The sequence below is a fragment of the Lepidothrix coronata genome, unplaced genomic scaffold (genome assembly GCF_001604755.1).
Source record: "Lepidothrix coronata isolate B3197 unplaced genomic scaffold, Lepidothrix_coronata-1.0 Scaffold44, whole genome shotgun sequence".
NCBI classification, from domain to species: Eukaryota; Metazoa; Chordata; class Aves; order Passeriformes; family Pipridae; genus Lepidothrix; species Lepidothrix coronata.
Genome location: NW_016690224.1, coordinates 2,281,731 through 2,296,482, shown reverse-complemented (window position 1 = coordinate 2,296,482; position 14,752 = coordinate 2,281,731). Strand labels below are relative to the sequence as shown.

Sequence of the window (14,752 nt, the reverse complement as noted above, 5' to 3'; positions counted from 1 at the left end):
AGCCGAACGCGTGCCAAGAGCCGGGGCGGCCCTGGCCAACAAAGCGCCCGCCAGCCCCGCTCCAGGCGCTCCGGGGCCAGAGACTTGATCCCCCGACAGCCGCCCCGCCGCCGGGGCCGCTCAACCTGCTGAGCTCGGCTCTTTCCATGCGCGATAAAACGCGCCCCAAAGCCCTGGTGAGCGTCTGGCTTTGCCCGTCTGCGGCCCCGGGAGGGGAGCGGCCGTGCCAGCGCCGGTGCCAGCGCAGAGGGAGCCGGTGGGGCTGGGGGCACCGCGGGAGCCCCTTCCCGACACCGACCCTTCGGGGGCGGGCAGGGGCAGGAGCTGGCCCTGGTGGCACGATGCCCAGACAGCACCCTCAGCCCGAGTGTGGGGACTCCTCCTGTCTTATCTCCCACCCTCTTGGGGTCCCTGGGAAACAACCCAGCCCCACGGGGCAGTGAGAGCAGCAGCACGGGGGCCCCTCTCTCACATCAGAACAAAGCCAAGGTCAGCGAGGGGCTCAGCCTGGGACACATCCCCACGCCCAGGCTGTGCCCAGGGTGGGTGGCAGAGCCAGGGCTGAGCTGAGGGGTCGAGGGCAGCAGTGAAGCCCCTCCTCTGGCGTCTCGACACCGGCCGACCCGGGAGGCCCCTCGGGGCTGGGGGCTGCCGGTGGCTGCAGCAAAGGGGTTTCACTGTATGGGGGATACCCCAGCTGTCAGACTCCCTGGGTGCTGTGCAGCACCCACAGCCTCCTCTCATCCCCCAGAGGAGTTAGATCCCCCCGTGTCAACCCAGCAAGTGTCACACAGCGTTAACAGATTCTGGACCCATTCCCTCCTCCACACTTGGTCCCTGCAGGATCCCTTCGGGATCATCCCTGCCCCCTCCCCTGCCCCCAGGATGGCTGCACACAGGGTCACCCTGCAGAGTGTTGTCACCAGAGCCTGCAGTGACATGTGGGGGGGTCAGTCCCAGCTGTGGGTGATGGGGTCTCAGTGGGATGTGGGGTCACAGGTGACCGTGTGGCTCTGCAAGAAACCCACCACACCATGGAGAGGTCTGGGCAGGTTGGGGGGGTGAGCAAGAGCCTCCAGCACTTCCAGCCCTGCCAAGTCCTTCTCCCCTCCCTGTGCCTCCCACTGTGGCACCACAGAGGCACCCAGCACTGCCCTCCTCCTCTTCTGGGCTAATGCATTGGGGTCCCCAGCCAGGACTCCTGTGAGCCTGCCTCAGGTCCCAGTGCAGGACGTTTGCCCCCCAGCCACCATCGGCACATCCCAGCCCCTCATCACCCCAGCGGGGGGGCTGACACAGTGCTCAGCACAGCTCCTGTGACTCCAGGCAGAGATTCCCTCCCTTGGCTCTGCCAGGACAGTTTAGCTCATCCCAGCCCCGGGCAGTGGCGATGCCGCAGCCCCCTGGGCCCGGCAGCCCCACAGACTGTTCTGGAAGCAGCTTTTGCCTCTCAGGGCCACACACTCGCCTTCCACAGCTGCCAACCCGAAACTAAAGAGAAAGGCTCTGGAGCAGCTGCTCGGGGACCAGCATGAAGAGCTCAGGTGGCCTCGAGCCCATCTCCCCTCTCTGCCCCCAGCCCTGGGGCTCCTGAGCGTGGCCCCATTGCCCCCACGGGAAGGGTCTGCCTGGGTGGCCAAGGCAGCTCAGGGCTGGGCTGCCCAGCACCTCACCAACACCTTGGGGCACCCCCCAGCCCCCCACCTTCACCACCAGAACAGCTGAGCCCCCATGTCAGAGTTCATCCCCCCGGAGAAACAACCCCTGGTGCTGTGAGAACCTTCCCTGGGGACAGGCTGGGGACCCTGCAGGACTCTAGGGCTGGGCACAGCCACCCCCACTTAGGGTGAGTGCCCTTTGGGGTGCATAGGCCTGGCTCTGCCCGGGGGTGGCTGTTCTGCACATCCCCCTGCTCCCTACATCCCCCCTGCCCCCCCAGCCCCCTCCCTGCCACGGGGACTGGCCGCCTGCCCTGGGAACAGGCAGGAGATGCTGTGGAAAGGGACAGAGGCACTGGAAAAACCCTGACGCGGCACCACCGGGGGTTATTTTTGGAAAGCTGCAGCCTTTATGTAACACTGCAAACACACTCCCCCCTCTGCTCTGCCCGGGGGGTGTTGGGGCACAGCCATGGCCCCCTCCCCATCCCACCCCCCCTGCCCCGTCATCCCGCTCCATCCCCCCGGCCCCACCCAGGACCAGGCAGGCCCCGGCAGCCTCCAGCTCAGAGTTTTATTGAGGTTTTTGCACAAAAAACACCACGGTCACGGCATCAGCCGGGGCACCCCGTGAGCCGGCCCCGGCGGGGGCACAGGGGCCCTCAGCTGTTCTCGAAGGAGCCCCGCTGGTGCCACTGCTGGTCCCGCACGCGCCGCACCGACTGGATGAGGGGCTGGTTGGCGTCCCACTCGTTCCAGTGCCGGTACTCGCCCTTCTCGAAGACGTGCTGGCGGCCCCGGTACCCGGGGTACTCGTAGCCCACCCACCTGCAGGGACGGAGGCAGTGCTCAGCTGGGCCCCCCGCCCTGCTGCACCCCCTGCCCAGCAGGTACATCCCCTCGGAACAGGGGGCAGTGTCCCTGTCCCCATCCCACCCCAGAGGCCATGGCAGTGCTGGTGCTTCTGCCTGCCACAGCCAGGGGATGTTGCCCAGGGCCACTGCCCTGTCACCAAATGTCACCGCACAAGCTGCAGCCACAGAGCCCGGGTGGGAAATGCCATGTGCTGGGAGTGGATGGAGAGTCCAGGGTGGAGAAGGAGCCATAGCTCCATTATTCTGGCAGTGGGTTAGGGCAAGGAGCCATCACACAGCCCCAGGGACACCACCCCAGCCCCCATTACTTCCTGTGGGACAGGGAAAAGGTGGGGGGGAGGGAACAAGGGACATGACAGGACACAAGCAGCACCATGGGAAGGGCAGTGGCAGTGCCAGGCCTCCCTGCCACCACCCTGGGAGGACCAACCATGGTGCCACTGGACAGTACCCTGTTGGGGTGACCTCATGTGCACCCAGTGCCCCCTGTCCTTACGTTCCATTCAGGGCCTTGACACTGGCCACGCGGTCCTGGAAGCCGTGGGCCCAAAGGCTGGGAACGTCGTCATCCACGATCTCCATCTTCCTCCCGGTGTAGCCTGCATTCTCAAAGAGGTGGATCTTGTGGTCGGCGCTGTCCTGGGGGAAAACAGTGGTCAGGGGCTGCCCCCAGCCCCCCGGGACCCTCCCAGCCTGGTGGTCCCCAGCGCTGTGGCCATCCCTAGGGGGCACAGCCACCCCAAGACAGCCCCACTCACGATCTGGATGGGGCGGAGGGACATCAGGCTGTCGCTGAGGTGGCTGTTGGACCAGGAGTCCCAGCGTGGGTAGTCGCCCTTCTCCAGCACGAACTGCTCCCCAGCGTAGCCTTGTCGCTCGAAGCCCAGCCACCTGTGGGACCCCAGTGTGAGGGGGGGATGCTCTCCCTGCCCCACCTCCCCCGAGGCTGATCCATCCTCCCCACCCTGGACTTACGGGCCAGACTCCACCTGGATGGAGCCCACCTTCTCCATCTCTTTCTCGGTGATGTTGGGGAGCTCCTCTGTCAGCTCACACTTCTTCCCCTGGAAATTCTCCAGCTCGTAGATCGTGATCTAAGGTGGGGAGAGACACTGTCAGCCACTGCCACAGCCATGCTGTGGAGGGAACACCCCGCCCCACTGCAGGGAATCCCCTGGAAGTGGGAGCAGCAGGGGAGCAAAGTGGCCATGTCCTTCTGTCCCGGCCACCCTATGCCAATGTCACTCCTCGCCCACGGCAGAGACAGGTCCTGCCAAGTGCCTCTGCCCTGACATGGCTCTGGGCCTCACTCTGAGGCCATACTCTGGCCGAGGGTGTTTGCTTGAATGTCCTCCATGACAAGCTGAAAACAAGTGACCAGCTCAAACACAGCACTGGAAACACAGAGGGTTTGGGCTGAGACCCCCAGAGCTGTAGGATGGTGTCTCCTGCCCCAGCCTGCTCATGGCCCATCCTTTTCTTATCTCTGCTCCTCCAAACCCAACCATTCCTCTGGCCTGGCCTGGACCAAGCTCATTATTTAGTGTTTCCTTCTAAACCTGTCAGGTACAGAGACCCCAACACCTCCCTGGGTCCTCCTGCTCCTGGCAGAGCCTCGAGGCTGAGCTGCAGGACAGGTTGGAGGCAGTGCCGGGAGCAGGAGTACAGCAGGGAGCAGGGCCCAGGGTGCCCAGCACAGTCCAGGGACCAGGAAGGTCCAGGGGCACAGCCCCTGGGCCCTGCCCCAAAGGGGTCCCAGCTGCAACCCCTGAGCCCGGGACAAGGGCAGAGCCTCCTGCAGACACCACGTATGGGGGGTTCAAAGGACAGAGGTGACACCCGTGTTCCTCAGGAACTTCTGCGCACTCCAAAGCAATAAGCAGCCCAAGATCCCAGCACTTCTTTACCCCACTTGCAGGATCTGCTCCCACCTCCAGCCTTCCCAGCCAGGAACAGCTTTGCCTGGTGTCCTGAGCTGCGGGAAGGGCTGCAGCCACTGCACCCCCACAGTTGATTTACCTCCAACCAACCTACGAGCTTAATTCAAACCTAAACACACAGCCGGAGAGTTTCACTGCCCAGACCCACAGCTGGTCCCACTGTGACGGGATGCTTTGTCTCCTGGATTAAATCACTGGGCAGCTGCACACCAGACTGGCGGGAGAACGTCCTTGGCAGCCACACAGGCAGGGACAGCATCCCTCCTGCCAGGCAGCAGCAAATCCTCGGCCCCAGTCTCCCTCCCCAGCCTGTGGCTCCACTCAGCACCCAAGCGGTGACACCCACGCGCTGCTGCAGGAGAGCTGGAGGCCGCTCATGTCCCCAGTACAGCCTGCAGTGCTGGTACTGGTTCCAGCCTGGCTCACACACATGCATCCCATGGGGACCCACAGCATCCCCCAACGTCCATCTGGAACCAGTTGCCCCCAGTGTACCTTGTAGATGCCACCTCGCTCGCCAGCTCCCTCCCCAGTCGCCATCTGCTCGGGGGGACTTTGCTGCTCAGTCATTATGCCTGGAAAACCCAAATTGCAGGAGGTTAACAGGCTCTGAAGTCCTTCATAAAACACAAAGGATGAAGTTGGCCTAGGAACAGGCAGAACAGCTAACACAGATCCCGAGTGCAGCAGCTGTAAATCCCCACGGATGTCTGGGCTAGGAGGAAGCTCTGTGATCCATCCTCCTCCCCCTCCTGCACATGGGCCCCACATCCTCACCCAGTTCATCTGCAGGACCGACATGAGCCATCTCCCAAGGGGCACGGATCACTCTGCCCTGGGCAGCTCACCCAGTTGTCACTAAACTCCTGTCTCACAGCTTGGCCTTTGTTTCCAGCAGGAATTTGCCAGATTTCAGCTTCCAGCTGCTGACATCTTTTCCCACTAACATAAACCTGACACCTCTCCCTTGCTCCAGTATCCCAGGGGGCACCGGACGCGGCAGCTGGAGCTGCTGCTGCTGCCTTGGTTGGGGGGACGGTGGTGAGAGCCCCCTCCTCGCTCTCCAAGAACATCCACAAAGCTCCTGCTCAAATAGGAAACCCGTTGGAAAACGCTTCCCCGGCCTCGCTACGCAAGGGTTGGCGAGGGGTTAAAAGATGGATAAAAGAGTTCGATCAATGTCCTTAATCAAACCCTGCAGCATCACTTCTCGCCACGCACGAGCCAACCCTTCACTCGGTGACACCTCGACTCAGACACTCTAGTTCTGTTTTAAAGCCCCTTCCAGTCCAAGCAGTGCTGCCGGTACCTCTCCGGTGTGGTTCCGCTCTGCCGGCGGCACGGCCGGCCCCGCTATTTATGGGTTGCTTCTGAACAGAACAGCACATTATCCGAGCGCTGATACAGCAGCTGCGTCCACGGAATTCCATCCATGAGATTTCATCTCAATAGCGCGGGCTATGGAAACGTCATTCAGATTTCTCCCGGCTGTCCCTCGGAAATGGGCCACTCGATTTACAGAAGATTAACGTCGAAATTCACATCAGCACGTTCACGCTGCTTCTTGCCAGGTTCTCTGGAAAACTCTCCCATCAGCATTTCACGGGAGGGTTTAGCCTGGAAACCGAGCGCAGCGCAAAGCAAAAACCGGGCAAAATATTGACCGTTTGTTTGGGCTCCAACACAAGATGGAGTGGGGTCGGAGTCGGCTCTGGGAGCTTGGAGGGAAGCTGGGGCAGCTGGTTCCAGGGCAGGAAAGGACCTCAGGATCTCCAGGTCAGGGTTCTTGCTTCAGCTTTGGCCCTTACCAGGATGGTTCTCTCCATTGAACCTGTTCGTTCTTTGGTTCCCAGTCCCGCTCCCTCCCCGGCCCGTTTCCCAGGAGCATGTTGGCACACAGCAGGGTTTGAGGCACATCTTGGGGTGTGTAACAGGTGGTTTTGGGAGCCAAGTGCCTTGTACAGGGGTTCATCCACCTCTACAGGCACAGGACAATGTAACTGGGGGGAGCACAGCCCTTCCACACCAGGCACCAAGCTGGGAGTGTTTCACTCTGCTGATTTCCTCTTCAACTTTAAAAGTCCTTTCCAACCCAAACCATCCTATGACTCCCCAAGGAATGCTGAGTTCAGCTGCATGCAGCACACAGCACCATTTACAGCTCTTGCAGGGTTTCCTACCTGCTCCGATCACGGCTCATCCTGAAACCCAGAACTGCACGAGAAACCTTTACTGAAATTGTCAGAAGAGCAAATGCCCTGGGCCAGGCATTTGAACTGGAATGGAAACCTGTCCCGTCGTGCTGAGCATTAGAGCTGCTCATGGCGAGGCCCTTCATCCCCATCCCGTCCTTCAGCAGCATCCTGGAACTTCCCATTTCGCCACAAAACATTCCATCCCTGCAGAAATCAGCCATTTACTGTTCCAAGTCAGGTATCTGCTGTGAAAATGAACCCCCTGCACCACAGCCCGTGTGGGACACACCAACACCTCCCACACCACCACATCCCGCTGACTTCATTTTCCACAGAGCAGCCCCAGCCCAGCCTGTGCTGGCAATCCTGCTCCCTCCAGGATGCACTGACCACTCCTGGAGTGTACTGGGGCTGGACCATGGAGTTATGGGCAGGCAGCTCCTCCAGCTCCACAGGGTCAGTTAAAGGGCACCAACTCTGCACCAGCCCCAGCTTTTTCCATCACAAGGATGTGATGGAAAAAAAAAAAAAAAAGCCAAGACTGAAGTGCCTGTTACTGGGGCAAGGATGGTTAAGTCAAAGGATATGAACTATTTACCTGACATTTGCCTTGGAAGTGCCCTGATCCCCTCTAAGTCATTCTGTGCTCCAGCATTCCCTGGGCCACCTGCACATCCAGCCATATCCTGGATGCAACACCTGAGACAGGCGGCACATTCCGGTGTTTGCACAAGGGCTGAGGTAACAAACCTTTTACAGGCACCACTTTGCATTCCCAAATCTGCGCCATGGTGCGTTTTAGTTTGCCAATAAACAAATTCCAGGGTGAAACGAACTTTTGTGCAAGAGAAAAGGGGGTGGTGTGGGGGGCAATTCCTGTCAGGCCACTTCAGAAAAAGTCTTGGATCTCTTCCATCTCCACCAAACAGCAGAAAAAAGCACGTGGCAACAAAAGTTAAAGCGTAAAAAATTTCAACAAACATTATCTAGAATTAAAATAGAATTATATAAACTGTATTACAGTCTGTTCTATCATTTAAGAAGTAATAACATATTTATATATCTTTTATTACAGAGTGATAGCCCGGAGAGAAGGAAGTAGATATTTAATCCATGTACAATATAAAGAAATAATAGAGCAGAAAAAACACTGTCCCATTCAACAACATTCTAAAGATGCTTTTTAATTAGACATTTAAGCATTAAACATTTCTCAGTAGTAGGTTAAACTACTCAATACAGTAAGTTTCAGTGCATTGTCCAAGCAGACGTGGAAATGCAAACACATTCAAGGGCTTCGTGGAAACCTCGTGTTAATCCCCTCAGTTTCCTCAACACACAGCAAACAGTTACAGAATTTCTGGCCTTCAGTTATGAGACCAAGAGCCAGTAAATCCTCCAACTGCTGGGAACACAACACTGTCACCTGCTCAAGTGGAAAATCCAGCCTGTGTAAATGTTCCTGTAAGCAGGGAATTACCTGATTAGCGGGGTTAAAACAGGCCCCACGTCATCTGAGTGAGCAGAGCCATCGCCACCCTCCTCACACCTGCACAGGCTGCTCGGGCTGGCCCAGGTGTGTGTCACACCTGGGACACAGCGATGGAACCCTTGGGTGCTGCCATAAAAAATGTATCCCAAAAGAAAAAGAGTTGCCTTTTCCACCATCATCTAAAGGAGAGAGAAGAAAATCTGTGCAACGTTTTAAAATGAGCTGAGAGGAGCTGGTTGATGGTGGCGGCTGAGCTCGACAGGGCCCACACCTCCCAACTCCCAGCGCCAAAGATCCTGGGGGATCCCTGCTCCATGGGGAGCAGAGGGGCTGCAAAACAGTGGCAACAGCTCCCATGACAAATAGGGCAGAGCAGCAAGGAAAGACTTTTACATAAGATAAATGTCTTCGTCTCATCTCCACACCGGGAGCTGCCATCAGAGCTAAATCTGGGAGCGAGAAATGGGCATATGGGACTTGTCTCCTGACATCCTGCTGCTATTTCCTAGAGCAGACTGGGACTGCAAATCACCTCCTCTGTGACTCCTTCATGAGAAGAATTGGCACATGGTTTTGGCAGCTACAAGCCTGACAGACAGCAGAGCAGGCAGGCCACCACTGTGGTAACCCCATGGGAATCGAGCTCCTGAAACACTGATCAGAAAAAAGAGAAAGGAAAATGAGGGGAAGTGCTGGTGCTTTATCGTTTGAATCTAGAGGAGCCCCTCAGCAGGACATAAGAAGTGCAACCCAAGGAGCAGCCCAGCTCTGGCAGGTGAGGAGAACACTCCACTCTCCGTTCCCTCTTCAAGCTTTCCTGGTCGAGCCTGAGGAATCCGACAGGACAAATCACCTCCCTCCTTGGGCTTCATTTTTAAAGGTTTACTGAAAGAGCACTTATCTGGGACAAGAATCAGTTATGTCTTACATGGCCATGGTGTTGGTATTTCAGAATCAAAGATACAGGCATGTCTGGGGATTAGTGATTCCCAAACACCCACGTGGTCCATGAGAGCCCTACTCTGCTATCACCACATCGGTCTTGCCAAAGGAAGGACAGGAAATCATCTGAGAAACTGAAGATCACATTTAGGTTATCTCACAAAATCAGCATAAAAATAAAAACTTAAACCTGGTATTTACAGATTAACAAATAAAAATAAGAAGTGGGACTATCCAAACTGCTATTAAAGTGACATTCAACAATTAACTGGAACCCTGATATGAGTGTAACATCCTCCCTCTTCCCTTCCTTTTTTGTTATAAAAACAGTATTTACATATTTTTACTTTTTTTTTAAAGAGAACTGGTTGACATTATTGCTTGATCCTTTTTAGGAAAGACATTCCAATGAAGCAATTATTCCACATGCTGACAAAACACAGAATATACCACTTCAAGAGTGACAAAAGTTAACATTTTGTTCATCTAAAAATTATCTCCATCTGCCAGGTCAGCAGATCACATGTAAATATAAGCCAATCAAAAATACATTTTACAAAAAATAATCAAGTTTCCTTTTTCAATATGGCAGTAAACATGATTTGTTCTTCCACTCTCACCTTCCACAAACTTCATTCTAAATAGGAGCTTACTATTTGTTCACAAAAAAAAAAAAAGATAAATTTGATTAAAATTGTTATTTTCATAAACAAACACAAAGCCCAGCCAGACACATCTACCAGAGGTCACAGCTCTGAGTGCTGAACACCTACACAGTTCGACAGTGAGGGGAGTTCCCTGCATCACAGCACTCCCAAATATCTTCATTTTCCAAGACTTTCTGAAGTGCTAACCAGGAACCATGGGTCCTCCTGGCAGGCAGGTCTGAAGTGACACCATCCCCCTGACCTGACAGACACAGCTTTGTATTTGACTATGAATTGAAGCAGCTTTCTCCACAAAACAGGAAGGCACCATGCACAGAGCAGTTGAGGCAGGAAGCAAACAGCAGCAACATGACATGGGGGTTTAGGTTCAGATGAGTTAAGGCTTCTGTTAAACTTCTTTATCTTCTTCTAGTTAGAATCACTGTCTGGAAGGAAAAAACAGAAGGAATTGAAGTAATGGTGTGACACGGTCAGACAGTCAGCCCCTCCCAGGGACCGCGACAGGAAACCCCTCAAAATGTGTATTTCTGTTGTAGTGTCACCTTGGTATTGTCCTATTTAACATTTTAAAGGTCAAAAGCTGCCAGAAATTCTGCTGGAACAACACAAGGTGTTCAAACTGTGTGCAAGCCTCAGTTATCCAGCACCAGACTTTTCTTGCCTGCTGGAAGCACCAGGAAATCACAGCCCCAACAGAGCAAGGGTTGTGACAATTAAATTATCTGCAGAGAACCAGTGACACTTTCACCTGGGAGTGAAACAACACCTGCTCTGCCCTAACACACAACTACTGACAGTCCTGGTGGACGTGGCAGGGTAAAGGTCTCAGAGTTAGTGCTGACACAGTGCTTAAAGAAAGTGTGGTTTTGTCTCTGCACACCCACCTTAGCAAAGCCCCCCTTCCTGCCCCAGGTACCTTTTCAAACCTGATTCTCGTAATGGCTCTGTCTCTTCTTTGATTTCAGCTCCTTCAACCACTGAGGAGACTTTTCTTCTGACCTAAGATATAAAAAAATAATCTTTATTCCTTCATTATGAAAACTCATTATAGAAACAAAAAAAGAAATATCCAATTTCTTGCATTATTTTTTTTTCTTCCACCAAAACCAGTATCAGCATCGTTGGGGCTGGAATTCTCTCACCTGTCCTCCTTCTCCACACTGGAGGGCAGCACTCTGCTCCCAGGAGTCCCTAGCTGGGCTTTGGGGGATTTGAAGAGCTGAGCAGAACCGGTGTCCCCAGCGCTCTCAGACTCTTGTCTTTTCCGTAGCTGGGCCTAAATACAAAAACAAAGAAAGGGATCCCTTTAAGCAAGCATTCAGGCTTTTTGTTAATGCAAACCAGATCACTCATTTATAAAAACAAAAAAAATTCACGCCTAAAATCAGGGCAGGGATTCCTTATAAAGCATCAGCAGCTCCTGAACTGGTTTATCTCTCACCTGATGTGCTCTGCCTGTGCTCACCTTGAGAACAGAGTGATCCATTCCTGGGAACACAGGGAGTCTCTGGGCTTGTACCGCAGACGACCTCGGAGTATGCTGGATCTTCTCTTCCTCCTCAGAATCTTCCTGTTGCATAGTTTTCTTCTCCTCTAATTAATTGTTAAAAATAAAGCAGAGAGGGTTAAACCGTTAGTCAGCTTTTCATCTATCCCTTGTTCTAGATCTCTCCTTCCATTCAAGTGCAAATGAAAAGCAGGATTTAGAAATGTCATTTAGAAACTCCCGCCTTACACCCAAGCTGATCACAGCTGATTATTTCAGGTAGTTGAGGGATACCTGTGGAATCCTTGAACATCCAGGCATTATCTGGTTCTTCCACCAAGGAAAATCTGTTCTCAAACTCCAGTCCTCTGCTCCTCCTCAGCGAGTGGGACGTGGGGTTCCGGCGGCGCCGCTTCTTGCTGAGCTGCACCCGAGTTTTGAGGGCGCTGGAGTCCAGGACAGCCGTGTGCTGGAAAAAAACCCACACCCTTCAACCAGCCTGGAAATAAACTCCATCTCCTCCACAATGACTTCCCAACCCCCTTCATTGCATTAACCCATTCAGTTTATTAAACTATTCACCTGCTTATTATTCTTGTAGTTAAAACTTAAGGAGAATTTATGGTGAGGGGGTGGTGCATCGTGGTTCTGGGCTGTGGATGTCTGATCTGCATTAATTATTTGAACTAAATTAATACAAAAAATAACTGCAATAAATAGGAGTTTGGTTCCTAGAGTGTTTTATGAATACAGGTCTTCCTAGCTAATAGCAGCTGAAGGCCAATCTGAAGACTGGGATCTAAGAAGAGCAAGTACACAAAATTCTCTCCCAGTGCAGTGCTGCAGCTTCCCTGCCAGCCACAGACATTCAAAACCACTCACCAGCAACAAGGACACTTCAAATTCAGTGTCACAGCATTCAGAAAACTTCTGTGATCAGTCACTTCCAACACATCCTATAGGCAATAACATTTACAAAGCAAAACTAGGAGCTGTAATTTATTTACTTGCTTAAAGCAATTTGCTGTTAGAGACTTCCCTGCAACCAGGAAATATCCCTGAGCCTCCTCTTCTCCAGAAGATGTGGGTTTGTTTCTTTTCCAGAGATTTCAGGTCAGGAATAAACTACTCAATAAACAGCATTTTCCAGCTGTACTTGGAGCTACTCATGCTTTACTGAGACACCTTTAGCGGCCCAGGGACAGCACAATACAGGATCTTCTGGAAGTGTTCAGACACCGTGTGGATGTGGCACTTGGGGACATGGGTTAGTGGTGGCCTTGGCAGTGCTGGGGCAATGGTTGGATTCAGTGGTCTTGGAGGACTTCTCCAACTTAACCAAAGTTCTTGCAAAGAACTCTAACCTCATTAACTGTGTATGGCCAGAAATTCCTGGTCTTATACCAGTGCAAGATTTTTCAGTATGAAAAAATCCTTTAAAATGCAGCTATGAGCTATTACAGAAAGAGCCTAATTGTAAACAAGAAAAATATTAGTGAATGCCTTTATAGCCTTAAATCTGCATGGCTCACAGCACATTGTGTTATTTAATTACGTTTCCAGTGTTCATAAAGCCATTTAATTCTTCTGTTACAGCTCAAAGAGAAACAGCAACTTTAGTAAGGCACTGGCAGTGCCCAGAGCAGTTGGAAGTGTTCAAGACCAGGTTGGACAGGGTTAGCAGTAACCTGGTCTAGTGGAAGGTGTCCCTGTCTATGGCAGGGGGTGGGACTGGATGAGCTTTAAGGTCCCTTCTAACCCAAATCAGCCTGGGATTCCATGTTTAATTATCTGAGACCAGCAGCTTTATGGAATCTCTCGGAACCTAAACATTGCAGAGACTAGAAGAACTTTGATCCTAAGCTTTTCAGGCAGGAAGGCAGCTGAGAAAATTCAGTGTGGGAAAGGAAAGGCAGAGGAAAACTGGGTGCAAATTTTCCAGAAGAAACTGCTTTGCAGTGATTAACACAGGGAACAATACAGGTGACACAGAAGGAGAATTTCTGTTTCCCATGATGGCAACTTACATCAATGAAGGAGAAATCAGTGGTCTTGTCATCAGGGAATGTGTCTCCCGCAGGAGGTAAATCAGTCCCATCAGTGGAGTCCATGTCAGTGCTGGAACGGTCCAGGCTGGTGCTCCTTTGGTCTTTGTTGAAGTCATGGTGCTCAGCCAGGGAGGGCTGTTCTGTCTGCGAGGACAGCGAGGACGGGCGGCTGTTCGGGGGCTGCTTCCGCGTTGAGACGACGTCATTTTCCAGGGAAGGGGATTCGGGCACAAAGCTGAAAATGGAGCAAATGGCATCTGTGAGACTTCAGGGTAAACAAACACCTGCAAGGACAGTCTGGATCACACGTGGTCAGGAGAACTTAAATAAAGGTGGAACTGAAACTACAGCTATGAGGAGCCAAGGCACCTTTGGAGGCAGCAAGTACCAGCAACATTTGGGTGTGGATCCCTTCCATCAGCTTTCACTCCTTGGATTTACAGTATATTGGGGATTGGGGTGTATTCCATCCAGCCAGAGGCTTTTCCCTTCAGGAATGCTGGAGCTGAAGGAGAGGTGGGCACCAGGTGGCACCCTAAGGCAGGGCTCTGCAGGCAGAGCTTTAGGGGTGTCTCAGGGAGAGCGCACAGGGTGGCAGGAACTGCACACCAGTGCTGGGATGCTCCCAGTGTATTCCTAGGATTCCCTCCTTTGCCTAGACTGACAGGAACGAGCAATAGTGTCCAGGACCCGCACCCCAGTGCTGAGATGCTCCCAGGGTATTCCCAGAAATCCTCCCTTTGCCTAGACTAACAGGAATGAGCTACAGTGTCAGGGCTGAAAGCTGTTACAGTGGTGTCTCCCTTTGTCACACAGGCTGGAATATTCCTTTAAACAACAGGATAAAGTAGGAATATTCTACTGTCAGTAAAAATCGGGCCGTCTTGCTTCTAATTCCCAGTTTAAAAAAAAAAACAGAACCAGAAGTATTTATGGAATTCTAATTTTTCTCCTCCTCTTGAAGGAAGTCTTTTCTAACTAAGCACCATTTCTTGAGCACATATCTAGGAAAACTGTTCTAAACCCAAAAATACATGTACATATCAATATATGCCCATTTTTTAAACAATAAACCTTAGTATTTGGTACAGCCCACAGTGACAGCAATCCTGGGAAGAAAACACTCAGGAGTTTACTGCTGGATAACAACGTCCATCAGCACCAGTACATGGTACAATGTCCAGCCTGGCAGAGCAGACACTGCACAGAGGGTTTCCAGCACACGAGCACAGGGAATGCTGCTTCCCTTCTTTACCAGTGGGCCCCAGGACAATTAAGAATGGCACTAATGAGCTCCAGGACAAGTTTTTGTCTAGGATTTTTGCTTCGAATGATATTTGGTATCCACAGCGTCAGGCTTTAGACCCGCTGCAAGAATGGGGAGAGGAGAGACAATCTGCAGGCTTAGGACGTTTCATGGAAATTAAAGTGTGTGTTGAAAGGATCCT

General features: G+C 52.8%; 2 protein-coding genes across 11 annotated transcripts in view; both read right to left on the bottom strand.

Annotated features, from left to right (window-relative positions):
• Nucleotides 1-2,220: 2,220 nt before the first annotated feature.
• Nucleotides 2,221-7,537, bottom strand: CRYBB3 (crystallin beta B3). Of its 2 annotated transcripts, XM_017814319.1 has the most exons (6): nt 5,783-7,537; nt 4,969-5,048; nt 3,509-3,627; nt 3,292-3,424; nt 3,030-3,172; nt 2,221-2,486 (listed from the first exon to the last, which is right to left on the bottom strand). In XM_017814319.1, the coding sequence occupies exons 1-6, from the start codon at nt 5,901-5,903 to the stop codon at nt 2,321-2,323; spliced, it is 762 nt and encodes a 253-aa protein (XP_017669808.1). In that variant the 5' UTR covers nt 5,904-7,537; the 3' UTR covers nt 2,221-2,320. The 2 variants fall into 2 exon arrangements, with proteins under 2 accessions (XP_017669808.1, XP_017669807.1); XM_017814318.1 differs by having other exon boundaries at nt 4,969-7,537.
• Nucleotides 7,538-7,698: 161 nt separating this feature from the next.
• The window catches only part of KIAA1671 (KIAA1671 ortholog), a 71,132-nt gene continuing 64,078 nt past the window's right edge, over nt 7,699-14,752 (bottom strand). For 6 of the 9 annotated variants that reach the window (XM_017814310.1, XM_017814312.1, XM_017814309.1 and 3 more), the window contains 6 exons: nt 13,284-13,539; nt 11,551-11,725; nt 11,236-11,363; nt 10,913-11,046; nt 10,687-10,769; nt 7,704-10,195 (listed from right to left, as the gene is read on the bottom strand). In XM_017814310.1, coding sequence (XP_017669799.1) covers nt 10,691-10,769; nt 10,913-11,046; nt 11,236-11,363; nt 11,551-11,725; nt 13,284-13,539 — 772 coding nt within the window. In that variant the 3' untranslated portion in view covers nt 7,704-10,195; nt 10,687-10,690. Of the gene's footprint in view, nt 10,196-10,686; nt 10,770-10,912; nt 11,047-11,235; nt 11,364-11,550; nt 11,726-13,283; nt 13,540-14,752 lie in introns of all 9 variants that reach the window. The other 3 variants (XM_017814316.1, XM_017814315.1, XM_017814317.1) reach the window with 1 other exon arrangement.